The sequence below is a fragment of the Vulpes vulpes genome, chromosome 5 (assembly GCF_048418805.1).
Source record: "Vulpes vulpes isolate BD-2025 chromosome 5, VulVul3, whole genome shotgun sequence".
Lineage (NCBI taxonomy): Eukaryota > Metazoa > Chordata > Mammalia > Carnivora > Canidae > Vulpes > Vulpes vulpes.
Window position 1 is genome coordinate 112,836,237 of NC_132784.1, and position 27,474 is coordinate 112,863,710.

A 27,474-nucleotide genomic window follows, 5' to 3' on the forward strand; every position below is an offset into this window, starting at 1 on the left:
GATCCCGGGACTCCAGGATCATGCTCTGGGCTGAAGGCAGATGTTCTACCCCTGAGCCACCCAGGTGTCCCCGCACAAGTTGTTAAACTGCTGAACTGTCACTCAAGGCTCTGTCCAGAGCACCCTGCTTCCTTCATGGTACCTGAGGCTCTAGCCTGCCGCTCCCGAGTCCAGCTTCAGACGGAGTGATAGGAAATGGATCAAAGGATGGAAATAGAGAAGAAGGGCTGACCTGAGGGAACTGAAAGTATTTGCTGCCAAGGGAAAAGCAGAAGAAAAAAAAAAAAGTCGTGGGGCCCCGAGGTATAGCCTCAAAGCAAATGCTTTCTGGGGAAGGTGGGATGCCATGGCCTCTCCCCTCCATGGGGGCATAAGAAGGATCACAGCTACCTGGTCTTCGTGGAGGGTAGAATTGAAGGGTGGGCTGGGGAGGACAGCGAAGATGAGCTTGGTTGCTGTCTCGGTGAGACAAGGCAAGGGGAGGAAGAGAGAACTATTATGGAAAAGTAGAAAAAGAGGAAAGGAGGGGATATAGAAGCACAGATAGGAAAGGAGCCAAAGCAAATCTATATAAAGACATTTCAGTTTGCATGTGGTTAAACCTAGATCAACTTGCTGAGCATCCCCAAGTCTTAGATCTTTCTGGTGTCCCCCGCTGCTTTGACACTTCACCCACTTGTTCAGGGCTCCACTTCTCAGCCCACACGTCCCCAACCACCCCCTCCCACCTTCACGGTGCTCGCTGGAATGGGATAGTCTGGGATAAGGGCTGTTTGGCCCCCCTGCCCATTGGCAGCCTTCTCCGTGTTGCCGGTAGGATGGGGAGACCTGGGGCATTTCTTGGTCGTCTGTCGCTTGAACCAGGCAGCCCGCCCGGGGCTGAGCAATGGACAGGATTTCGAAGCTGGTTTTGTGAGTCACTGTGAACTCAGCACCCGCCCACTTGAGGCCCAGTTTGAGCACTGAGCTCGTGCGAGCTGTAGGACCAGGTCCAGGTACTGGGGCTTTCTCCGTGGTCTTGTTCGCTCTCAGCCGTTGAGAACAGCCTTGAGTTGAGGAAATTGTGGCCGGACAAAGAGCAAGGCAGTTCTGCTCCCTGTTGCCCTGGCTGGTGGCTGCTAAGCCTGTGCACCTGCAGCACGTCTGGCGGGAGAAGAGTGGCTCGGTCCTCTGGGGATGTTGGGGCAGGCTCTCGCCCTCACCCTCCTCCTGCTCCTCCAGGGGCATTGGGGCCAAGGTAAGGGGCCCTGGCCCAGCATGGGGGGAGGGTGGCAAGGACTTGGGCCATGGAGATCAGAGGCCGGAGCCCCTGGATTGGGCTGCTTACTGGTGGGCTGGCACTGGGCCGCTGGGGCCTCGACGGCTGGGGGGGGGGGGCAGGTCAGACGGCGGGTTGGAGGCCCCCCGAGGGGATCTGGCTGAGCGACCGCCACCTGGGCAGCTGGGGCCCGGGCACTGCTTTCCACTGGCTCCGGGGGCCCTGTGGGCGCTGGGGAGACGCCGGCCCCTCTGCTGGCTGTAGGAAGGATGAAGGAAACAGCCTCAACTTGGTACCGCGACCAGCAGAGAGAAGTGGCCCCTGGGCTCGGGTTTCTCTAAGGAAGTTGGTGGTTCTGGAATCGGAGATTGACAGATGGTCGCTGAGGCAGGGAGACGGCGAAGACAAGGCGAGGGTGATGCCGACTGCCCGCATAGCCCCGTCTCTCCTCCATCAGCGGCCTCCAGGAGCCCAGAGGCTACGCGAACCTGAAAATTATTAGGGAAATGCTGGCTTGGAGCAGGAGGTGGGGAAGGGGGAATAGGGAGACAATGGTAGGAAGCTCCAGAGCACATGGAAAACTCTGCAGGGACCAGCTCTGCTGGGGGCTGCTCCCCCTTCCTCCAGCCCGGCATCGAGGGGGCTCTGAGATGGGAGGCTGCACTCTAGGTCGGCGGCGAGGGGTGAGTGGAGGGCACCCTCGGTGCAAGGGGAGGAAAGGGGGGCACAGGGTGGGGTGTGTCCAGGGCCCAGTACAAACCCGAGGTAGACCCACCGTGGGCAGTCCTGTGTCCTCCAAGACAATCTAGGCTCCAGAGCACTGAGGGGGACCGGCATTTGTAACAAAAGCATTTTTTTAAAAAAAAATATCTTATTTATTTACTCATGAGAGACACAGACAGAGAGGCAGAGACACAGGCAGAGGGAGAAGCAGGCTCCGTGCAGGGAGCCCGACGTGGGACTCAATCCCAGGTCCCTAGGATCATGGGCTGGGCCGAAGGTGCCGCTAAACTGCCGAGCCACCCAGGCTGCCCAACAAAAGCATTTTTTTTAAGGTTTTATTTATTGGGGCAGCCTGGGTGGCTCGGCGGTTTAGCACCTGCCTTTGGCCCAGGGTGTGATCCTGGAGTCCCAGGATCGAGTCCCACGTCGGGCTCCCTGCATGGAACCTGCTTCTCCCTCTGCCTGTGTTTCTGCCTCTCTCTCAGTGTGTCTCTCATGAATAAATAAATAAAAAATATATTTTTTAAAATAAAGATTTTATTTATTCATTCATGAGAGACACAGAGAGAGAGGCAGAGACATGCAGAGGGAGGAGCAGGCTCCCTATGGGGAGCCTGATGTGGGACTCGATCTCAGGACCCCGTGATCATGATCTGAACTGAAGGCAGACGCTCAACCACTGAGCCACCCAGGTGCTCCTAATTTTTAAACATTGATTGATTGATTTATAGTAGGCTCCACATGCAGCAAGGAGCCCAACATGGGGCTTGAACTTGTGACTCTAAGATTAAGAACTGAGCTAGGAGTCAGATGCTTAACCAACTGAGCCATCCAGGCAACCCTAAATTTTTCTTTTTCTTTTTTAATTTTTTTAACCCTAAATTTTTAAAATAAAAAGTTTAAAATAATAATTTCAGAGTTCCAGAGAAGTTGCAAGTATAGCACAAAAGAATTCATCAGTTGTTAACATTTTATCACATTTGCTTTATTTCTCTTTGTCCTCATATAGGTGTGTGGGTATAAATGTATAAGAAGTATGTTAGCTAACAAAATTTAAATTAAAAAACATAGAAAAAAAAGTATAATAATATTAATTTTTGCCGAACCATTTGAGAGTGAGTTGCGGACATCATGTCCCTTTACTCTTAAATTTTAAAGCCTGAATCTTCTAAGAACATGGGCTTTCCCATATAATAAAATATCATATCAGCACAATTATCAAATTTAGTAAATTTAACATTGATACAATTAGGGCACCTGGGTGGTTCAGTTGGTTAAACATTTGCCTTTGGCTCAGGTCATGATCCCAGGGTCCTGGGTTCGAGTTCTGAATCAGGCTCCCTGCTCTGGGGGGAGCCTGCTTCTCCTCTCTCTCTATCTGCCACTCCCTCTACGTGTGCTCTCTCTCTCTCTGTCAAATAAATAAATAAAATCTTAAAAAAATAACATTGATACGATTAAATACATGGTCCGTATTTAAATATTACCAATTGTCCCAGTAATGTGCTCTATGGCACTCCCCTCCCCAGTGCAGAATCCGATCAGGATCATGTATTACTTTCAGTTGTTATGCCTTTTTTTGTTATGTCTTTTATTTTCCTATTAGAAGAAAAATTTTTTTAAAGTAGGCTTTCACATCCACCGTGGAGCTTGAACTCACAACCCCAAAATCAAGAGTCACATGCTCTACTGACTGACCCAGCCAGCCATCCTTTTTGTTGTTATTATGTTTTTTAAAACTACTTCCCAGCCTTCTTTATCTTTTATGACTTTGACATTTTTTGGAGTACAAGTCAGTTGTTTTGTGGAAGGATTTTGAATCTGGGTTTGTGTAAGGTTTCCTCGTGTGAGCTGGGCTATGCTTTTTGGGATGCTGTATCTATTTCAGGGCATCCCATCAGGACATATGACAGCAGTGAAATCCTTTTTTTTTAAACTTGGCTTACTGAAGAATTTAATATACATAATGTATTTGTAAGAAGCTCCTATCACTCTAGAGCTTTGCAGAACCTTTTCAAAAGGCTTCTGCATGTTGCGTAAAAGCCACACATTTCACAGTGGTCTATGTGATCTGGCCTCCCCGAACCCTCCTCCCCTTCCTCTCTCCTTTCTTGCATGTCCTGAGTTCAGCATCTCTGACCTGCTGCTCCCGGAGAGCACTGCACTCCATGGTTTGCACCCAGTTTTCTCTACCTGGAATGCCATCTCCCTGCTGGCCACCTGGCCTGCTCCCTCAGCCCCTCAGGATTCTGCTCAAATACCACCTTCTTGGCGATGACTTCCACTAAAAATGTCAACCTCGTTATCCTGTAACGCCTTATCCCCCTTCGCTTATTTTTCTCTGTAGTCCTCATCTCCATTGTACATGCTCTATTGTTTCCACCTTTGATTTCTTTTCTGTCTCCCAGGCTCCTCTTTACCTCACTAGAATGTAAGCTCCTCAAGACCAGGGCTTTTGTCTGTTTTGTTCATTGCTGTATCTTCAGCCTCTAGAACAGTATCTTGCACAATTAAAATTCACTAAATACTTATTGAATGGATGGAAGGGTGGATATTTTAATCCATAGAAGAAAGTGAGAGTTTGTCTAATGGCGAGTTTCATTGGTGAGAGAAGCTGTTCTAGATTTTATTTATTTATTTATTTATCTATTTTTATTTATTTATTTATTTATTTAAATTGTATTTATTTATTCATGAGAGACACAGAGAGAGGTAGAGGCAGAGACAGGCAGAGGGAGAAGCAGGCTCCATGCAGGGAGCCTGACGTGGGACTTGATCCTGGGTCTCCAGGATCACACCCTGAGCTGAAGGCAGTGCTAAACCACCGAGCCACCTGGGCTGCCCTATTTATTTATTTTTTTAAAAAAGCTTTAATTTATTCATTTGACAGAGAGAGAGAGAGAGAGAGAGAAAGAAAGAGAGAGCACAGCAGGGGGTGAGAAGGCAGAGGAAGAGGGAGAGGGAGAAGCAGGCTCATTGCTCAGCAGGGAGCCCAATGCAGGGCTGGATCCCAGGACCCTGGGATCATTACCTGAGCTGAAGGCAGACACTTAATGGACTGAGCATCCAGGTGCCTTGAAGCTGTTCTAGATTTTATTTTTTAATAAGATTTTATTTTTTATTCATGAGAGACACATAGAAAGAGAGGAGAGACATAGGCAGAGGGGGAAGCAGGCTCCACGCAGGGAGCCCGATGTGGGACTCCATCCCAGGACTCCAGGATCACGCCTTGGGCTGAAGGCGGCGCTTAACCGCTGAGCCACCCAGGCATCCCCTGCTCTAGATTTTATTTCTTTATATATATATATTTTTTAATTTATGATAGTCACAGAGAGAGAGAGAGAGAGAGAGGCAGAGACACAGGCAGAGGGAGAAGGCAGGCTCCATGCACCAGGAGCCTGATGTGGGATTTGATCCGGGGTCTCCAGGATCGCGCCCTGGGCCAAAGGCCGGCGCCAAACCGCTGCGCCACCCAGGGATCCCTGTTCTAGATTTTAAACCACGTACTCCCTCTGTGGCATTGAAGAAGCTAACTAACCTCTTATTTTTTAGATTTTTCATTCATAAAGTGAAGTCAACAGTGGTGCCTGCTCCATAGGAATGTGTGAGCATAGATGAAGTGTGGTATTATAACATGCTTAGAAAGTTCTTACACCAAGTCCCTCCAAATGATTGCTCATGTTGCTCAGTTCTTTGGAGGTAGGGTCTATGTTTCACTTAGTTTTGTGATCAGAGGCAAGAAGAGTGACTAATTTGTGAGCTAGTCACTTGAGTTGAAAGTGAGTTAGAAAATCCTGCATGAGTTGATGTTTTAAATGGATGACTCTTTTCTGAGGGTTTTCTCATTGTCCCAACTGGGATCTTTGGGAGAATGCAATATTTTTAACTTAAAAGAACACATATTCAAGACACTTAATCCTATTATTACATTGTATAATGTAGAATATTCAAATTGTTTTCACAGGGACATCTCCCTCTTGATACCCAGTCCTTCCCTGATGCACACCTTTGGGCCAGGCCCTTGGCTAGGTATTGAGAATTCGATGATGAATCAATACATGGGCCCGTCCTTCACAGAGCTGATATCTACTACAGGACTCAATACATAGTTACAGCTACACAGTGCCCACACAGTAGGTACTCGAAATGCTAACTGAGTGAATAAAATGAATTATTTTTAGGCATTCTTAGAAACAGATTGAGGTGATTTTGAAGTCAGATGTATTGGGGAACAGGGACTTTCAAATGGCTGCCCAGGGGTGGGTCTGGGCTCTAAATTCAGGTTTGAGTGGGCATTTTGAGTGAACCCCAAAAGACACACTGAAGACTGTGTACACCCAGGGGCAGCAGACAGCATAAAAGGGCAGGACAGCATCTCATGGATTAGCTCTAAGGCATGCTTGCTGGCTGTTCTTACAGATTGTGTTGAAATTTTCACTTCTCAGGAAGGAGTCTCTGATTCCATCTGCTCTGGCTGGGACCCAGGCAAATCCTAAGAAGACTGTAGTTGTTTTTGTTCATCTCTTCCTCACTGCATCTCCCCTGAAACAAAGTGAATGGTGAAGTCACTGGGCACAGGGAACGGACTGGGACTCAGAGAACTCAGCACCCTCCTGGAGGGAACTGGTTCCATAGAAGTGACTCTGGGCATTGCTGGACCATTGTCTTCGTAAACAGACATCTAAAAGTTTAATTTACTTTTTGTTATTTTAATCTTATTTATTTTTAAAGATTATTTATTTATTTATTTATTTATCACACAGAAAGAGAGGCAGAGACATAGGCAGAGGGAGAAGCAGGCTCCTCACGGGGAGCCCCATGTGGGACTCGATCCCTGGACCAGGGATCATGCCCTGAGCTGAAGGCAGATGCTCAACCACTGAGCTATCCAGGCATCCCAAATTTTGTTATTTTTAGAGAGAGGGAGAAAGCATAAGCAGGGAAGGGTAGACGGAGAAGGAGAGAGAGGATCTTAAGCAGACTCCACACTGGGCCTGAAGCCCGTTGGGGGGGCTTGATCTCACAACCCTGAGATCATGACCTAAGTCAAAATCAAGAGTCAGATGCTTCGCTCACTGAGCCACCCCGGTGCCCCAACAGACATTTTTATTAAAGTGTGATGCCTGGGTGGCTGAGTGGTTGAGCGGCTACCTTCAGTTTAGGGCGTGATCCCAGGTCCTCGGATCAAGTCCCATATCACGCTCCCTGTGAGGAGCCTGCTTCTCCATCTGCTTATGTCTCTGCCTCTCTCTGTGTGTCCCTCATGAATAAATAAATAAATAAATAAATAAATAAATAAATAAATCTTTAAAAAAAGTGTGACACATGCAGAGAAAAGCATGCAAAATTAGAAACACACATCTCTATGTGTTACTGTTAAATGGACATGTTTGTGTGTCTACCACACATTCTCTCCATGCATTAGCTTTTCCTTCTTTCAAAAATGCTACCACTATTCTGACTTCTGCCATCACAGGTTAGTTTGGCCTGTATGTAAAAGGAATCATATGGTATGTGCCCTGTGTTTGGCTTCTTTTGCTCAACATCTGATGAAATTTATGTTACTACTTACACATGGTCATTTCATGGCACTTCAGTGTAGGACTATACAGAGGTTTATTTATCAATTTTGCTATTGATGAATCTTTGGGTTGTCCCCCCTCATTATAATAATGCTGCTAGTAGCCTGTTGTACATGTTTTTCTTTTATGAATGTCTGTTGGGTTTATCGCTAGGTGTAGAATCATGGGGTTTGTGTGACTTGCAGCAGATGCTGGCCAACTGCTTGCCAAAGTGATTGAACCAACCAGTATATGAGAGCCTCATGATGCTTCAGGGCTGCTGACTTTCCTTTTGAGGCCCTGAAAATGGGAAGTGAAGGTGCAGGAGTGTGGAGTCTGGAAGGCTAAAGCCAAAACCAAGGGAGCCACATCTCTGCAGCCTCCCTGATATTCTGCACAAAATTCCTGCAGTAGACTAATTTCTAGGAGTTAGCTGAGACACATTCTTGAATTTAATTAATTAATTAATTAATTAATTAATTAACTTCATTAAGCCTTTACTATGTTCCAAGAACTATGCAAGATTCTGTTGATGAAGCAAAGATGAAACATGTTGATTGTATCCTTAAGAAGCCTTATTTTAGTTTTTAAAAGATTTTATTTATTTACTCATGAGAGATACAGAGAAAGAGGCAGAGACACAGGCAGAGGGAGAAGCAGGCTCCATGCAGGGAGCCCGTCGTGGGACTCGATCCCAGGACCCCGGGATCATGCTCTGAGCCAAAGGCAGGTGCTCAATCGCTGGGCCACCTGGGTGTCCTTCCTTAAGAATCTTTAAAACAGAGGAAAATGAGTATGTGCAGCAATAATTATAAAGGAAGTGTCACTGACAGGCAAGATCCATTTAGAGCACAAAGGGAGCTGTGAAAATGGAGATTCCGTCTAGGGGGAGGTGATGGTGTGGGGGGATGCAGAATTGCTCAGGAGAGGGGTGAGGTAGAAAGATAATGTGAGTAGAGGGAACAGTGGAACGGAAGTAGGGAAACCATAGGTTTTGGATGGGAAATGAAAAACAAGTTCACCTGTTAGCTTGGAGAAAGAGCATAAAGAAGCTGGTTCAGCTAACTGCTACAAGGAGTTGGGAGGGCCATGGGCTGAGTAAGGTCAATAGAGGATAAGGGGTTGCACTGTCTGAGGAGTGGAGTCAATATGGCCAGCGAAACCCCCCAAGTGTGGGGTTAAGTGGAGAAGAGGAGAGATGAAATGGGATGTGGGCCCTGGAGGGTGCTTTATTGGCTTTATGATTTTGCTTTGACTGAGGCGGGCCCTGCCCCAGCACTTTTGGGATCTCACTGGGCTCTGCTCACATAGTCCCCAGCGGGTGCTCCCTCTATTGCCTTCACCTTACGCCTAGTGGCACAACCCCAAGCTGAGAAAACCTCAACATCCTTTTGTTGGCTGGTGGAAGTATGCTGCTCTGAGACTCTCCGCCCCCTCCCAGGCACTCAGGCCTCACCCCTCCTCCACCAGCAGCACGGGTCAGAGTCAACAGAGCTGACTGTGGACCCTGCACAGCTTTGGAGGCTGCAGCTCCTGCACCTGAGCTCTGGGCTGAGTGGGACTCCCTGCTGGTCAGATTTTCTTGACAGCACCCCCCCCCCCCATGCTGTCTGCTCTCCCTCTGCAGAGTTACTGTTTTATCCCATTTGTTCTTAACCACCGGAAGAGGGGCCCCAAAGCTGCTGAACAGTAGCAACAGCAGTGGTGGCAGCCCCAGGGCCTCCCCTGACCACCGGAATCTGCTGTGGCTCTCCCCTCTGAACAAGCCAGGACTCTTTGTCAGAGCCTCTCCTATCTCTCACACAGGCTGAGGTAACTTGTATGAAAGTTATTTTCATTCCGGTGTTTCTTGTCTCTCCATTTGGTGTATAAGCCCTTTGGGATGGGACTGAGTCCCAGCACCCGGTACATAGTACCTTGTCTGCTTGCTCTTCCACTGTTCCTTCCCTACAACATCCTGCCCCCATCCCCTCCCAGCCCTGCCCCACTCTGATCTTCTTTCTCCCCACACCAGGCTGGTGAGGGCTGCGGGAGGAAATTCAGCACCAAAGAGCAACGACCAGTTCAGAGCCTCCATTCTCAGCCAGGCCCTCAGTGTCCTGGGATTCCTTGCTTTTGGCCCTCAGCTCTTCCCATTTCCCAGAGAGATGATTCCAGACATTCACCATTTTGTTGAGGGCCAGTTCCATGGTCACAGGCTCCATCAACTTATACCCACCTTCTGCAGGAAAGCAGACACCTGGGTTGGATTCCCACCCACCATTCCCCAACGTCAGAGACACCAGTGAGGGGTTCCCCAATGTCAACGACCTCATTTGCTCCCATAAGCAACCCCATTAACCTCTGCTTGGCTCATCCTTTCTTGCATGCTCTGGACATTACTACTTCCTCCACGAGGCCAGCCCGGGACCTTTCTGTCCCTGATGATGACTCTGACTTTTCTTCAAACTGCTCCTTTTCTGCTGGCTTTCCACTCTTAGTTCACTTCCCTTGCATTTAAAAAACTGTATCGCACTACCTAGTGTTTCCCCTGTTGCCTTCCTTTCCTGTGTGACTCCTTTACCACTCACGCGGAACACTTCACTCTGACACCTCTGGCCACCAACAGTGTGTGGGGTTTCTGAAAGCAGTTCTCTGTGACACCAGCTGGGTGTCCTATAATTCAACTCAATTCTGACTCTGTCTGTCCAGAGATAGCATCAGATCTCACAAGTTCAGGATTCAGTCCCGCAAGACTGTGTGGCTCCCTGCTTCAGATGCCAGTCACAAGCCCTGGTTGTCATCTGTGCTTCTGACCAACTGGTTATAGGTCAAAAGTTCCAATGACCACCCCTCACAGAACTCAGGGAGATATTTATGTTTACCAGCTTATTAAGGGATGTGATAGTCTGAATGCCAACTGGCATTCAGAAGGGTACAGATGAAGAGATACATAGGGCAAGGTCTGGGAGTGAGGGTCCTAAATACAAGAGCTTCTGTCCCATGAAATTGGGGTGTGTCGTTCTAGTGGGATGGGTTCACCTACCTGGAAATTCCCAAAACCTATGGTATTGGGATTTTATGGAGGATTCCTCAAGAGTATCCCATGATCCCATAAGCATGATTGGTTAATAACTCTAGCCCTGTCTCCCCCCTGGAAGTTAGGGAGTGGTGCTAATTTGAATACTACCAACTCTTTCTTCTCCACTTTATGTTGGAACAAATGACGTCTTTATACAATGTGTGCCTATTAGCGTGGATTTATAATTGCTGTTTTAAGCTCTTTTTTTCCCCATATCATAAAAAAGAGTTACAAACCAAAAAGTAATAATGCTGGCTGTGGTAGTTACCTATGTAATTCCCTTCAGCACTGTTCTTTATTTCTTCACGTGACTTTGGGTTACTGCCTGGTGCCTTCATCTCTTTAGTCCTGCTTTATAGGGTAGGATAGGCCTGCTTTATAGACCTGTTAGCAACAACTCCCAGCTTTTGTTTGTCTGGGAATGTCTTCATTTTTTTTTTGCGAGATAATTTTGTTGGACATAGAATTCTTGGTTGGTGGCCTCCACAAGCTTTCAGTGCTTTACATACATCATCTCACTGCCTTCTAGCCTTATGGTTTCTGAAGAGAAATTGGTTGTTAATCTTACTGGGGATTCCTTGTGCATGACAAGTTGCTTTTCTCTTGTTGCTTTCAAGATTCTCTGTCTTTGGTTTTTGACATTTTAGACTATATCTTGGTATTGATCTCTTGTGTCTAACTTATTTGGAATTCACTGAGTTTCTTGGATATGCATATTCATGTATTATTGAATTTGGGAAGTTCTGGGGCATTATTTCTTCAGATATTCTTTCTGCCCCTTTGTCTCTTTCCTTTCTTTCTTGGGCTCCCATTATGCGCATGTTGGTATATTTGCTGGCATCCCACAGGTCTCTTAGGCTCCTTATTTTTCTTCATTCTTTTCTCTTTCTATTCCTAAACTTGAATAATTTTTTAAAAAATTTTATTTATTAATTCATTCATGAAAGACACACACACAGAGAGGCAGAGACACAGGCAGAAGGAGGAGCAGGCTCCATGCCGGGAGCCCGATACAGGACTCGATCCCAGGTCTCCAGGATATCGCCCTGGGCCAAAGGCAGGCACTAAACCACTGAGCCACCCAGGGATCCCCCTCAACTTGAATAATTTTAATTGATGTAGTTGTGTTGTTAAATTTCGGACAGCTGATATGAAGTTTTTGACTAGGGGTGCCAGGGTGGCTCAGTTGGTTAAGGGTCTGACTCTTGATATCAGCTCAGGTCTTGATCTCAGGGCTGTGAGTTCAAGTCCTGTGTTGGGCTCCATGGTGGATATGGAGACTACTTAAAAAAAAAATAGGGAAGCCTTGATGGCTCAGTGGTTTGAGCATCTGCCTTCAGCTCAAGGCATGATCTCAGGTTCAGGGACTGAGTCCCACATTGGGCTCCCTGTGAGGAGTCTGCTTCTCCCTCTGTCTGTGTCTCTGCCTCTCTCTCTCTGTGTATCTCTCATGAATAAATACATTAAAAAAGTTTTTGCCTATTAAGTCCAATGTTTACGATTCTTCATGGGCAGTTTCTGTTACTTTCTTTTCCTCCCTTGTAAATAGGCTGCACTTTCTTGTTTCTTTATATATTTTACTCTATTTTGTTCGTACATCTTTTGCTTAGGATTTTTGCACCTATGGTTCTGAGTGAAAGAGCCTTTAATTTTCTTCTCTTGTGACAACCTTGCAGATTTTGGTGTCTACCTAATAACTATGTTAACCTAATAAAACAAGTTCAGAAGTATTATCTACTTCTATCTCTGAAAGCTTTTGTATAAGATTGGAGTTACTTCTTTCTAAATATTTTGTAGAGTTAACCAGTGATGTTTACTTTGAGAGAAAGTTTTTCAATATAGATTCAATTTACTTAATAGAAAATTTCTATTTAATCTCAATTTTAAAATTTATTGATGGAAAGCAGTTTATATGCTCTTATATGCTTGTATCTTAAAATCTTAGTATCTGTAGGAGCTGTGGTGATATCTTTAAAAAATTCTGATATTGCTTATTTGTATCTTTTCACATTTCTTTTCATCAATCTATGCATTAACCATACTTCAGTTTTTTTTATAAAATAAAAAATGGCTTGTTGATCCTCTGTTGTATAATATTTTCCATCTCTGTGTCCTTTCTCTCTCTTTTTCAAAAAAGATTTTATTTATTTATTTGAGAGACAGAAAGAGCATGAGTGGGGGGGAGGGGCCGAGGCAGAGAGACAAGCAGACTCTCCGCTGAGCGTGGAGCCTGAGGTGGGGCTCAATCCCAGGACCCTGAGATCAGAAATTGGGCCAAAGTCAGATGCTTAACTGACTGAGCCACCCAGGTGCCCCTGGCATAATGTCATTTTTGCTGCACTGTATTCAGAAGGCCAGCCCAGTTACAGGAGATGGGGAAGTGAGCCCCATCTCTCGATGATGAGTGGAGCTACAAAGCCACATTGCAAGGGGCATGGCCATTTTTACATTCTATCATATTGATTTTCTGCTGAAATTCTCAAACTTTAAATTTTAATTCCTTGAAACATTAAATAGAATTATACAGTTATCTAGATGCCCTTTAAGCCTATTTCTATTATTTTTTCTTTTTGAGTTTTGTACATGTCTCCTCTCCTTAGGCTTGTTTGTTTTTTATTTCATTTTGGACATTATATGTGAAAATCTTAGGAATAATTTTTTAGAAGATTATTTACTTATTTGAGAGAGAGGGAGAGAGAGCGCACACAAGTGGGGTGGGGGGAGGAACAGAGGGAGAAGCAGCCCTCCTGCTGAGCAGGGAGTCCAATGTGAAGTTTTATACCGGGACCCCGAGATCATGACCTGAGTCAAAGGCAGACAGTTAGCTGACTGAGCCACTCGGGCACCCCTCAACATTTTAGAAATAATTTAATGCTTGCGTTGATGTTATTTTTCTCCAGGAATAATTTATATTTGTCTCTAGTAGGCAGCCAAGTTAGAAATACTAGAAATTCTAGATTAATCCAATTAAGAGTTGGGATGATTCAAAACTAAGCTTCAGTTCCTGTGAGAGTTGGTCTATTTCTTGTTTGCTCTTACCCTCAGTGTGTAGCCCTTTATGATACCAACCCCAAATCTGATGGATTTAGGTATACCCACTTCTTTTCTTTTTAAAGATTTTATTCATTCATTTATTTATTTGAAGGGGAGGAGGGGCAGAAGGAGAGGGAGAGAATCTCAAGCAGACTCCTTGGTGAGCACAGAGCCTGACTCTGGGCTCCATCTCACAACTCTGAGATCATGACCTCAGCAGAAATCAAGAGTGCATCGCTTAACTGGCATATACCCACTTCTTTACACAAGATCCCTGAACTTTGTGTCCTTTTAGTTTCTTGAGTTTATTGCAAACCTCCAGGGAAGAGGAGTCAAAAATGCTGGTCTCACCTCTCTGAATTTCCTTCTTCCAGATCTTGGCCTCATAGTATTTCACTGCTTTATTAGCTCCCTGATGCCTTTAGCAACATGCTTTTATATTTTGTCTATTTTTTTTTTTTTTTTGGTTATTCTCCATGGGAGGGTAGGTTAACATGTCTTAATGTGGTCTTCATTATCATAATTAGAAGTCATTAAATGATTGTTTTTTAAAATGATTGTTTTTAAAATCTTTTAAAAGATTTTATTTATTTGGGAGAGAGAGTAGAGTGAGAGAGAGAGAGAGAGAGAGAGCACGAGTGGGCAGAGGGAGAGAGAGAAGCTGACTCTCTGCTGAGCAGGGAGCCCCATGCGGGGCTCTATCCCAGGACCCTGAAAATCATGGCCTGAGTTGAAGGCAGACCCTTAACCGCTCGAGCCACCCAGGCACCCCTTTAGATGATTATCTATCTCAACTATTAAGTATATAATGTGGAGTAAAAGTGTTTTCTGCTTTCAGATCACAAATTCTCTGGAGGCGGGAACCATGTCTTGTACACAAAGAGGCCACAACTCTTCAGGGCCCTGGTTACACTGGGGATTGTAACCAGTGGGGATTGTTTTCAGGATCTTTGTGTAATGCTTGATTGTGCCTGTTGACCTATTCTCATATATATAGAACTATGGGAGACAAAGACACAGTCTCTGTTTCTGGTTTAGCAAAGGGCAGAGCCAGTTCAAATCATGGAAATATGAATAGGAACCCCATGTGTTTTGTTTTGTTTTAGACTTTATTTATTTATTTGAGAGAGAGAGAGAGAGAGAAAGGAGACAAGCAGGGGAGCAGCAGAGGGAGAGGGAGAAGCAGACTCCCCACTGAGCAGGGAGCCCGACACGGGGGCTCGATCTCAGGACCCTGGGATCATGACCTGAGCCTAAGGCAGACATTCAACCGACCGAGCTTCCCAGATGCTCTTGTTTGTTTTTTCAAAGATTTTTTTCTAAGTAATCTCTACACTCATGTAAGACTTGAACGTACAACCCCAAGATCAAGACTTGCATGCTCTACTGACTAGCCAGTGAGGTGCCCTGGAACCCTATGTGTTTTATTCTTCAGAGTCAAGATTAAAGAAACACAATCGATCAACCAAATAATTTCCTTAATTATTTACTCTGGCTTCTGAGGAAATGCCAGGATGAAGGTGTGGTTGGGAGTGAGCGCGTTTATAATGCATATGAAGATCTAAAAATCCTTCTCTCCATTGCTATCCTCTTAACGTCCTGTCCTCGACTTTAACAGATCTGTTTGTATAACAATCCCCATTCTTCTTCTAAATTCTTTCTGATGTTCCCTGGCAAAACTTTGTATTTCCTGCATCCACTATTGCTTGCTAAAAATGGCCGCTGAAACTTCCATTTTTCTTTACTGACTGGACTTTCCTCGGTAAGCAATAACTAGCAGCTCTACATCACACCCTTATTTTTTTAGCACACATCTTGATCTCTAGAGAGGACAAATGCGGGATATATCAAGGCCATGTAGTTTTATTTTTCTCTAATTATTCTTAAGGGAGCAATCGCTGTGGAGACTTTCTAGTGACTAAAAAGCTGGCAAACGTTAATGACTAATGACCACAGTTTGATGTGCTAAGTGCTACAAGAGAGGATTACGAATCTAGTTCTGTGGGAGGACAGAAGAAGGAGCTATGAATTCAGGTTAGAAGGTTCGTTGGCCATTCAGAATTTCCAGCAGTCACCACAGGCCACTAGTGGTCATCTCAGCACTGCAGGGAGGGAGGAATGTCAGATACCACGTTCAAACCATTGTGGTTAAGAAGTCGTCCTCTGCAGCTAAACTGACCGGATTTCAAGCTCGTCTTTCTCACTGTGTAACTTGGGCTAGTTAGTTTTAAGTTCTTTCTACTCATTTTTTTTTTCCACCTGTAAAATGGGGATAAAACTCTCTTAGGGTCATTGTTTATTTTTTTTTTTTCCTTTAGGGTCATTGTTAAAATACATAGTTAAACATGGTTAAAACCTAGAAAGTGTTTAAAACCTGCTGCCCCACAGTAAGAGGTCAGGAGATTTTTAGCTATTATTACTGGCTGGTGGGCTCCTTCAGATGAGGGACACAGAGTTTGGGGAGAGAGGAGACAGGAAAGCGAAGTACACCTTCAGGTTCTCTTAGGCTCTGATCTCCCCAAACATAGCCCCACCCTCTTGGCTCAAGGGAAGCCACATCCAACTGCCTGCAATGCTCTGGGTGGATACCCTTCCTGCCACCTCCAGCCTGGGTTCTCTTTTCTGGAATCCTTAGGTTCTGCTGAACGTGTGGTTGGACTCTCAGGACAGCAACTCTTCTTACAGCCCCTCGGGGTGCCGACAAAGCACATAAACTCTGCTCAATGGAAGGTGAAGTGGTACTTAGCTTCGGAATTTTCCGAGATACTGACTTGGAAGAATGGGTCTGATGTCAAATACGTACCACAGACTAGTAATCATTTCAACAATGCACTCAGTTTTACAACCGAGAACTTAGCGCTTCTCATCGAGGCAGTTCGGCTGAACCACAGTGGCTGCTACAAGCTGGAGGTGACTGATGAGAATGGGAAGGTGGATAATCACTACTTCCAGGTTTCTATATTTGGTGAGTCCCTAGGACAGCTCAGCCTGCCCCCTGCCTCCTGTAGGGCTCTTACTCCAGCACCTTTCTGATCAGAATCTCTGCTTCCAGATCGTATAGAGATGCCCCAAATACTGAAGGAGTGGAGGGTCCTGGAAGGAGATACATGTCAACTGTTTCTGTCCTGCTCGGTCTCGAGCAGTGGTAACGTGAGCTATGCTTGGTATAGAGGGAGTGAGCTGATCCAGACAGAAATGAATCTCACCAGATCAGAAGAGCAGGTTGTCAATGACTCATACATATATACCTGCAACGTCAGCAATCCAGTCAGCTCGGCAAACCACACCCTCAGACTCACCCAGGGCTGTCCGACTGCCAGCAAGCGTAAGTGGGCACTGGACTACTAGGGTTGAAGGTGTTGGACCCCATAATCAGGCTCAGGAGACACTTGGGTATAAGATCTCTTGGCTGCCTCCTCAAGGGCCTTGCTGCCCCTCCCTGGGGTGGTTCTGGCCTCTGGGCACAAGGTTCCCATAAACCAGGCCTGTCTTAGTCTGGGAAGAATTTTATCCCCATCAAGAATCTCCTAGGAGATGCAAGTCTTTCTTCATGGAGGGAAGGCTTAGTTATTTGGTGGGTGGGTCACAGCCCTGCCATGGCTACTGACCATCATCGCTTCCTTCCTCTGAGAGACTGCTGGAGATCTACTTCCTCCTCCTAGAGGGACAACTCCCCCAAGCCACATAGTTCCCCAAGGGGTAACTATGGTGTACAACAGTGCCCTGGGTCGTGGGAACATGAGGATGATCACAGGGGTTTCTGGAAGACTTATTGATTTATTGCTTATGCTCATCCTAAGACTTATCTCGAGTTAAGTTTGCACCAATTTTTATGAAATAAATACTTAATGTGTCAGCATGGGCATTACAGGGAAAAACCTACTTGCTGTCCCTGTCTTTAAGGAACTTACAGTTAAATAGGGGTGACAAAACCAGACATTCCTGAGCAAAAGAGAAACGAGCAAGCTGACGCGATTTGGAGGGACAAGGACCGCTGGCTTTTGCGTCATGTCAGCTATGGTTTCGTTATTCACTAGCTCTGTGATCTCAGGCACATTCCTTACTCTCTCTGGGCATCAATTTTTCTCTTGGGTAAAATGGGAGTGATAATAGGTACCTCCCAGGATTGCTGGTAAGATTAGATGAGGTTCTGTTTGTGAAGAGCCTCAGCTAGCACTCGGAACACGTAATTCCTTTCCCTTCTCCCTGGTTCGTGGGCTCCTACGACCACGTGTGACACAGATATTAAATGTAGAAGTTCAAATGAGGAAGAGCAGAGGAGTGGCAGGAAGGGGAAAGTGGGGGCTTGCCTGGCACAGAGTGGGGTGCAATAAGTTTTGGTGAGTTAACAAAAGGATGGACAGTCGTCACATTTGCTGTGCCAGATGCTTTACATATATTAGGTCATACAGTCAACCCCCTTGTGTAGATAACATCATCTCCTTTTAGAAGTGAGAATACGGAGGCTCAGAGAGGTTAAGGAAGTTGCCCAAGGGCACAGAGCCAGGCCTGCCAGGTATTAAGATCTGTGCTCTTAGCATCACTCAGGGGAGGTCCCTCAACCGCAGAGAGAGCTGGCTTGATGGTGAATTCGTGGGGTGTGAGAGGGGAGTGCAGGTTTGCACAGGTGCGAAGTGGGGAGGTGGGCTGACAGCTCAGGCCTCGTGCTTTCCGGTCCCTAGAAGACAACTTTGTGTACTTTCTGGTGATCGTCGGCATTTGTCTACTCATACTGTTCCTGGTCACGCTCACCTGCTTCTGCGTGTGGAGGAGGAAGAAGCGGCAGTCAGGTAAGTGGAGGGTCCCCAGGAGGTGCTGCTGCCGACCTGACGCCCCCGGGGCCGTGCGCCTGAGAGCACAGCACCTGCTTTGCCTCTGGAGCGTTGGGACATGGCTGTGCATGTTCCGGGACCCGCAGCAGCGGATGCTGGGCCCTGGCTCCCACGTCACACCTTCGGGGCCCTTGGGATGTCCACAGTCCCACGGGCCGGCTTAGCTGCAGGTGCTGGGTTGTGGGGGACCTGCCCGCCTTGGTGCAGTAAGTGTGTCGGGTGGTTGCTGCTCCCGCGCCCTGTGGGTACCCTGGGGAGAGTGCTAATCTGCCTCCTTTCTAGAACCTTCCTCAAGGTCTCAGCCACCTGGGATGGAGGTGGGACTGGAGGAAGCAGAAGTCTGGACGGGATACCCTCTGGAAGTCTCTCCAGCTCTGTCTTTGCTGCTTTCCTCCCACAGCGGCCTGCCTGGGGGAGCCTCTGACGGTTTATGAAGATGTCAACCACGTGCAGATGGGGAGGAATCAAGTACGGCCTGGGGGCTGGGGTCGGTCTCCTAGCCTGGGGGTGCTTCTCGGGCGGTGGGCAGGAACCGGGGGACACTGGGTACCACCCAGGTGGCTTCTCAAAGGGCTCCCCAGCCCCGGCCTGCCCTCCCGATGGGCCTCCTGGCTCTGGTGGTGGAGAAGCAGCAGCAAGTGGGAAATTGCTGAGAAGGCGGGAGCCCAGCACACCCACAGGGGGCGGGGTTGGGGGGGATGCTGCTCCTGCTCCCCGGGGGGGCCCTCGGGGCGCTGTCCCTGCCAGGCTCACCGGCCCGCTAGGCCCCCCAGTCCGGCTCCCTTGTATCTGGCCATGGCCTCTCATGTCCTTGCAGGTCTAGGTTCACCTTTAGGGGTCCCTTGCTGGTCGCCCTGGCTGCAGGGGACAGCAGACTGAGCGGGCGCGGGGGCGCTGGGGCTCTGGGGGTCTGCGGGCCCACACCGGGGCCAGGCCGGGGTCCCCGGGGGTGCTTGAGGCAGCAGGCAGGTCAGCACAAGGCGCCGGCCTCTTCGAGAACTGCTCCGGCCAGCCTCCGCAGGGGAGGCCAACTCTGCTGGGGGGTGGGGGGTGGCTGAAGAGGTGGCTGTGGGGGGGCGGCTGCATGGCGGGGGCTGCAGGGAAGGCTGCAGGGGGGCTGCAGGGGTGGCTGCGAGGGGGCTGCTGGGGGGACTGCGGGGGGGTTGCTGAGAGGGGGCTGCTGGGGGGGAGGGGGGCTGCGGGGGGCTGCCCTCGGGGGGACTGCAGGGTGGGGGCTGCGGGGTGGGGGCTGCAGAGTGCCCCCTGCTGCTCTGGTTGAGCAGGGCAGGAAGTGGTCCAGGCGTGGGGGGGTGCAGAGCCTAGCTGAATGTGGAGGGGGGTGCGTGGGCCTACAGGCCCCTTCCCACCTCCTCTCTGGGTGCTGGACCTGAGGAGGTGAGGCAGGAAGTCACAGGGGCGAGATTTGCCACCTTATCACGTGGGAGGCCTGGTGGAGCGGACAAGCTGCTTCCTGGGGCCTGGTCTCAGGGGGAACCCGGCAGGGGGTTGGGGTGGGGGGCGGTGGAGGGGGTGGAGGGTGGACTACGGGGGTGACAGGCGAAGGAGACCCTTTCTCCATCACTACCCGATGCGGACAGACTCCTGAGAGCAAGTGCATCCACCTGTAGCGGCCGAAGCCCAAATGCTCCCGATGACTTGCCTCTCCTCCCACACAGGGAGGACGGTTTTAGGTTCAGGAAGTGAAGACTAGTGGAGGGGAGTCAGAGTACAAGGACTCTCGGGGATGCAGGCCTGTCTCTGCCTCTGACTCCGGAGCTCCTCCTGCGTGGCCTCATCCCTTGCTGGCTCCTCCCTACTGGCTCCGGGTTTGCGTCTGAAGGCTTAGATCTCGAGTTCGTGTGTTCTTACTGGGGGCTCAGTTCTGACCTCTCTGGAGACACTTCACTCAGGTCTGGGCAGAAAAGCAAAGCCGGAAAAATCCTTTTTTTTTTTTTTTCCCCAGATGTCTATGACTTTCTAGCCTCCAAGGATAGTGAGGTTTTCTCTGCTCCTCTAGCTCCTTCCCTGTCTAATGGACACTGCTGGCTTCCTCTTGTCCCCTTCGGAGCCCCACCTGGTAATGTGTGCTCAGGGGTGAAACATCCCCAAGCCAGGCTCCTGTGGGCAGGAGGGGCCAGGACCAGGATGGTCTTCCCGCCTTTGGCTCCAGGTCCAGGGGTTGTTGTGGGGCAGAAGGCCTGAGGCCCAGGACAAACTGGCCCCCAAGGCCCGGCCTAGAGAAGGGGCTTTAACACAGTGAAAACTTCTGAATTTCAAGGCCCAAGGTAAGGCTCAGATCACAGCCCTACTCAGAGCTCAGCCCATTATCAGTGGTTAATGTGGCCAATTTGGCTGTGAAGTCAGCAGAGGCAAGTTTCTAAATTACCAAAGTAAAGCAAGTGATAGGATTCCCCTTGGACGCGTCGGTCACTCAGTGCATCTCTTCACACCTGGGTGGTTCCTTGGGTGGGACACTAACTACTCCAGGTGGGACACTAACTACTGCAGGTGGGTCATTCCTCCTACGGTCTCTCCCCAGCCTGCGGCAACTAATGACCACCTCCCTTCCAGCTTCCCGGAGCCCTTCTGGTTTGCTCTCTCTCTCCCCACCCCATCCAAATCTGGACGGACGCAGCCCTCCGCTCACGTTACCACGTGGCCCTTTACTATTTCTTGTGCAGGAGCAGAACCAGAATCCGCCTGGGGAAGGGAGCACCATCTACTCCGTGATCCAGTCCCAGGTACCACTCCGTGTCTCAGATCCATCCCATACCTGCCTCCAGGGCTCCCTGAGGCCTTCCGGAAGCTCACACTCCTGAATAGCAGGACTCTTGGGGCTCCTAGAGTCTAGAGGACAGCTTGGCCTCAGCTGCATTAAATTGAAACGATCTGTGTGGCTCTGGAGTCTCTTGGCAGAGCTGAACAGGGCTGGAAAGTCTGACGTAGATAGGCCTTCTCTCTCCCTCCGTGCGTGGCAGCAGGTGTGGCCCAGGTAGTTGGGAGGAGGAGGAAACTTGGCAGGGGACTCAGCTTCTGTTTTTCCCTCCCTGCCACTTCCAATAAGTGGGGCCCTTATAGGTTGTCTTTGTTTTTTTTAATCTCTGCTCCTCATTATACCTGTTTTCAGGAAAGAGGGTATCTGGGTTGTTCTCTTTTATCTTTCATGACTTAACAATAACATTTATTAAGTACTTACTATGTCTATTTTCCTAATGAATCTCACATAACAGCCTCACGAAGTAGGTCCAGTACAACCTCCATTTCTCAGATGAGGAGCCAGACAAAGGTTAACTAATGTGCTCCAGGCCGTAGAGCCGAGGAGTGGCAAAGCTGAGCTAGAGGCCTTCTGGGCCTCCGCCCCACCTGCCCCCTTCCTCTTTCACTTTCAGGGATTATAGAAATTCACCATAAACTGGAGAAGCATCCTCTAATTTTGACAGCTAAAATAACATTATCGCTAACCCAGACTGGGGCATCTCTCTCGAGGGGAACACTGCTTCTTGGTGGCCAGTGATGAACAATTTCTGATAAATATAACTTATTTCTTAAAGAATTCAGTCCCAACGAAGTAAACTCTTCAACTTGGTGGCTAAACTGCCCGGCAAAGAAAATTCCTGGGGAAATGGTGATAGGTTTCAGGGAATGATCTAGAGAAGGAGGAAGAGGAGAGGGTGAAGGGACAGAGGGGGAAGGGAGGGCAATGAAGGGAAGAGGAGCTGAGGAAGAAGGAGCAGAGGAGGGAGGGAGGTGCTCAATCCTCACAGCCACTCAGGAATCCCCAAGTTGGGGACTGACTCCTTCTCCCCGTGATATTGAGATTTACTGATAGTGGGGTCAAAGCTCAAGAGCCTTAGGGAGAGAGCAGGAGTGGCTGATATCCACCAGTTTTCTAGCTTTAGCCACATTGCATCCCAACAGGAGGAATCTGAATAAATGCAGGGAAGAGCTCATCTCAGACTGAGATGCTGAGTGATAAGGAGCCTCCTCCTCTGGAACTTCTTAGAAGGAGGGTGGTTACCTGCCTTTGAGGACACCTGGCTCAGGTGCAGAGAAGGAAGGCATGTTGCCAACGGGATGTACTGAGGTGTTGAGGAAACACCTCTGGCGAGTCTGGGGTTTCAATTCTGCTTCTACTGTGACTATACAATCTGACTTGGGCTATTTATCCTTTCGGAGCCTCATCTGTGGAGTGGGGCCAAGGATGATCATTCCTCTCGTTGGTGCGCTATCAAGGTTAGAGGAGAATGCGTGTACAGACTAGGTGCCATCTTAGCGGACAGGGCCGGACTGGCATTCAGGTGTCTGACCTCCTGAGTCCAGGGTTCCTGTGGCTAATACTTCGGGCTTCTCTTTGGGCAGGACTGGGGGGAGGGGTGGAAGAGACGGCCTCTGAGGGCCCTAGGATGCTGCTGGGTCTATGTTCCTGAAATACTTTTATTTCTCTTCTCTTTAGTCTTCTGCTCCTACATCACAAGAAAACAATACTTTGTATGCATTGGTACAGCCTTCCCGGAAGGTGAGTCTCCTCCTCCAGGGCGTGCTGCGAATGCAAATGTGGATTTTGCCCATGCATGGGAGGGCCACATTTGCAGAGTGCGTGGGCAACTTCCCTGTGAGTTGCCTTCTGTTGTGTATATCTAAGCAGTTTGGGTTAAATGGCTCTATTTAAATGAGGAAGAAATGCCTTTCTGATTGTGTTTAGAGAAAAAGAACAGCTCTGAGACTAAGCCAGCAGTGGATTAAAGGAGTCTCTAGGTGTTTCTGTGGGACAAGAACAATCAGAGATAGAAAAGTGGTGCTTTGTGCAGAGAGGCTAAGCTGTCCTTAGGAGGCCAACTGAGGCGACAGCAAGAGATACTAGAGGGGTTTCCAAGGTGGGGGAATATAGCCCAGAGCCAGAGGAGTAGCCCAGACCTAGAGAGACACAGTGTTGACTTTCAGGGAACCAGAGAAAGGTTCTGACCAGTCATCTGCTGGTGGGGGCTTTGGGGCTGAGGCAACCCATCACTGTCCCCTCAAATCCTGCTCTGAGCTGAGCTCACAGCTCTTTTGTGTACTTGGTGCTCATTAGTCATCTTTTCCCCTTGGGTGGGAGAGGGGTTGGATGAATGGTATTTCCAAGGCTGGAGTCATAGTATGAAGACTTAGACTTAACATGGTAGTATGAGAAGTTGGGAATATGCCAAACTGTGGAAGTGTTGAGTACATGCAGGTCAGGGTCAAATGTGGGAGAGATTTAAGACAGATTTTTCAGACTTTTTATTCACCCTCCTTTCTTTTTTTTTTTTTTAAATAAATTAATTTTTTATTGGTGTTCAATTTACCAACATACAGAATAACACCCAGTGCTCATCCCGTCAATTCACCCTCCTTTCAATAAGTTATTCAATCGCTCAAGATTCTGCCATGAGAGACATTTATAATTAAGTTACCTGCTGCAATACGTGGCCATAGGGATGGTCACAGGCTTGGTGTTGTTTAGGAGACTCTACATTCTACTGAAAGTGCTTCTGAATTCCAATGTTCCTAGGGTTTCACCGTGGTCAGGGTATGTAGTAGCGTCAGTTCTTATGTGTGTCCAGAACTGCTTACACTAGGGGTGTGTGTGTGTATGCTCTGTGTTGATGAGATGCATGGTCTGAGCAGTATTTGTATCAGGCCTGTCTGAAGGCGTGTGTGTGAGTATGCTTGTGTGTGTGCTGGGAATGTGTGCATGTGCGGATCTGAGGGGTATGTGGATGTGGGAGAGTAACCTCTGACTTTGGTTCAGAAGGTTCATGTCACACACAAGTATGTCTTGTGTCTTCTCTGGAGGTCATAAACCCCATTACTTACTCTTGGGGCAGGAGATTCTATTCACCTTTGGCTGTGGGTCCAGAGATTTTTTTGGACCTTGTATCTCTTTGGGGGCCTCTCATATCAGTTAGGAGTGGGATATTTCCCAACTTGAAGTTAAGCCCTCTTTACTGTCTGAATTTGCAGTCTGAATCTAAGAAGAACCAGAGCTCTTCCTTCAGTCATACTATCTATGAAGAGGTAAGATTCTGGAACTACCTTCTTCTTCTTCTTTTTTTTTTAAAGATAATTCATTTATTTAATCATTAGAGAGAGAGTGCACATGAGCAGAAAAACAACAAAATAAATTGTTTTATTTTGGAATAAAAGGAAGCAGGCTCCCTGCTGAGCATGGAGCCCAATGTGAGGCTCAATCCCAGGACCCTGATGAGATCATGACCTGAGCCAAAGGCAGACTCTTAACTGACTGAGCTACCCAGGCATCCCCGAGGGATCGTCTTACCCACGTTTTCATTTTAGAGATAAAGAAACTGAGGTCCAATGAAAGCAAGGGTCTAATTCAAGGTCATATCATGTATTAGGGTTGGACTCTTAATGGGGAACTTGAATTTTATTTTTTAAATGTATTTTTGTTGTTTTATTATCTCCATTTTAAAGATTTTTATTTATTTATTTGTTATTTAAATTCTATTAATGAACATATAATGTATTGTTAGTTTCAGAGGTAGAGGTCAGTGATTCACTAGTCTTACATTATACCCAGTGGGGAGCTTGTGTTTTAAATTAGGGCTGTCCTCCAGCTAGTCTCCAGTTGTGGGCTGTACACTGGACATCTGTCCCTTCCAAGGCTGTATGGGGCAAGGGTGAAGAAAAGGGAGGGTAAGTAGATCTAAATGATTTTCTAAAGTTAGCAAGTAATTGGGAACCATTCTAGGGCATAGGTAATCTTGAACTGCTGCTGGGATAGACACTATAAAGTGACCATTGAGCCTGGTAGCTGAATATATTCCCATCAGGCCATTTAAGTAATGGAAAATAGGGACTCAACAGTCATTAGGGGCGTATTATGTATTTGGCAGCCTGCTAGTGGCTTCATGCGAATTATCTCATTTAATTCTCATAGAGTGCCATGAGGTAGGTATAATACTTCCCACTTTTACCAGAGAAATTAGGGCATGGAGGGCACTCCCACCCACTAGCCTCATGATACATCAGAGTTTCCAAGGCCCAATAAAGAGGCTGCCAGTGGTCACAAGGGACAGGGTGGATGGGTACCTGCTGGGATTCCTGGCACTTCAGCTGTAGCCTCACATTAAAGCCAACTAGACAGACTATGGTTGTAGAGGACACCTCGTGGGCCAACGCAATCTAGGCAGGGTCATGTTAAAAAAAAACACTAGAATTGGAGCCAGAAGACCTGGCTTCAAGCCCCTCCTTTACTTCATACTAGTCGTTGACCCTGTTATTTATTTAACTACTCCAAGCTTCATTTTCTTTATCTGTAAAATGGGGATAATAATTCATACCTCCCAAGGTTGCTATGAGGATCTCCAAGTGGGAGGTTCTGAAGTTCTCCTTTTCTTCCACAGGTTGGAAAGAGACAACTCAAAGCCCAGAACCCTGCTCGGTTGAGCCGCAAGGAGCTGGAGAACTTTTGCATATATTCCTAATTGCTGCAGCTGTTCCCTCTCTCACATCCCAGCATTGCTTGGGGGAATCAGCACAATGGATGATACCACAGGAGTCTACAGAATGGGGCGCAGTCCAGAGAGGATACGGGAGTTTGTTTATAATCTGTATCTTGTTTTGAAAGTGATTTCTAATAAGAGCAGGACTGTTAAATAATATCTCTCAACTTACAGACTGGACAAGAACGGGTAGACAGGTTGGGTAGTTCTTAAAAGACCGCAAAGCAAATCCAAAGCCGCACAGCAAGTTTATCAAGTGCTATGCAAATGCAGGGTGCTGTTATTATTAGCATCAAGATCCCTTCCCCTGGTTTTCTAACGTGTTACTCATCTTTCCTCCTCTCTAATCTGGAATGACCATATTTCTAGACCCTCCCCTTGCCCAGGCCCATCTTCCAAAGAGGGAGGAAAGATAATGGTGACTCAGAGCAAGAGAAACAGCTCCCCTCTGTGAGGATGGACTAACTAGCTACAAGCTGCTGGCAGTTCTCCATGGAGGAGGCTGGGGTTTTACTCAAATATAGGGGAAAAACTTCCCCCCACATATTAAACCTTTACCTCTGGCCACTTGGTCACAGCGGAGAGTGGGCAGGAGTGAGAGTAGATGGCGCAAAGCAAGCTGATCTCTGAATGGAAAAATCACCCCGAGCCCATACCGTCCTGATAAAGGTACAGTGAGACCAGCTTTGTCTACGGTATGAGGTTTGATTTACAAGAACACATCGTTAGAAATCTATTTTAGCTTCTTCGCAAATTCTTCACAATTCGAAACCATATTCTATTTAAGTTCTGAGCCCTGATGAGTGCTCCCCATGGCATATGCTGGAGGAAGGGCTCAGCTGGCTGAGCAGCTGGGAACTAGACAGTCTGCGGGGCTCCCCGGAGTCCTCAGGCCAGACTTCTACAAGGCTGTGGTGACCGGGGCTGAGACTCTGGCTGGGCCCAGGAAGGCGATGAGTGTGAACTGGAAGAGGTCCTACTCAGAGACCCCCAGCAGTGGCTATTGCATGGAGCCTGCTTCTTCAATTGCCCCACTCTGTATTTAACATAGGAGTTTAATATAAAACTAATATAAAATGGTTATTCAAAGGCAATCGAAATTTCTTTTCTGAGTTAAATTTATGTGCCCCTTCCATATTCTTTACTTTACCTCTCTGTAGTAACCGAAGGGCACTTGTGCCCATCAATAAACCCACGTCTTTAACCTACTGGAGAGAGGTCTGGACTCCTTGTAAACTATCAGTGTCTCCCAGTCTTATTCACACTGGAGCAGATGATTCCAGATCCCCAGATCCCAGGCCATTCAGTCTCATGGCAGATAGTCACAGCTTGCACTTGCTCATGCCCTGCCTGGTCCCTCTTCCCTGGGGGCTGCTTGGCTATCTCCTGAAGACAAGTGAGGACAGACCACATGAGGAGAGAAGTTCTTTGGGGGTAAACAAGGGAAGCTTATATGGAAGAGGCATTTTAAGCATTTAAAAATACATCAAAAGAGTGATACACATATATGGTTAAAAGCAGA

At 47.6% G+C, this 27,474-nt stretch overlaps 1 protein-coding gene across 1 annotated transcript; it reads left to right on the forward strand.

Moving 5' to 3' along the window:
- The first annotated feature begins 634 nt into the window (after window positions 1-634).
- CD244 (CD244 molecule) lies at window positions 635-27,160 on the forward strand. The gene is made up of 9 exons (XM_025986343.2): window positions 635-1,237; window positions 16,272-16,601; window positions 16,689-16,961; window positions 18,319-18,426; window positions 18,869-18,936; window positions 21,150-21,209; window positions 22,922-22,984; window positions 24,451-24,504; window positions 25,854-27,160. The coding sequence occupies exons 1-9, from the start codon at window positions 1,177-1,179 to the stop codon at window positions 25,932-25,934; spliced, it is 1,098 nt and encodes a 365-aa protein (XP_025842128.2). The 5' UTR covers window positions 635-1,176; the 3' UTR covers window positions 25,935-27,160.
- Window positions 27,161-27,474: the final 314 nt, after the last annotated feature.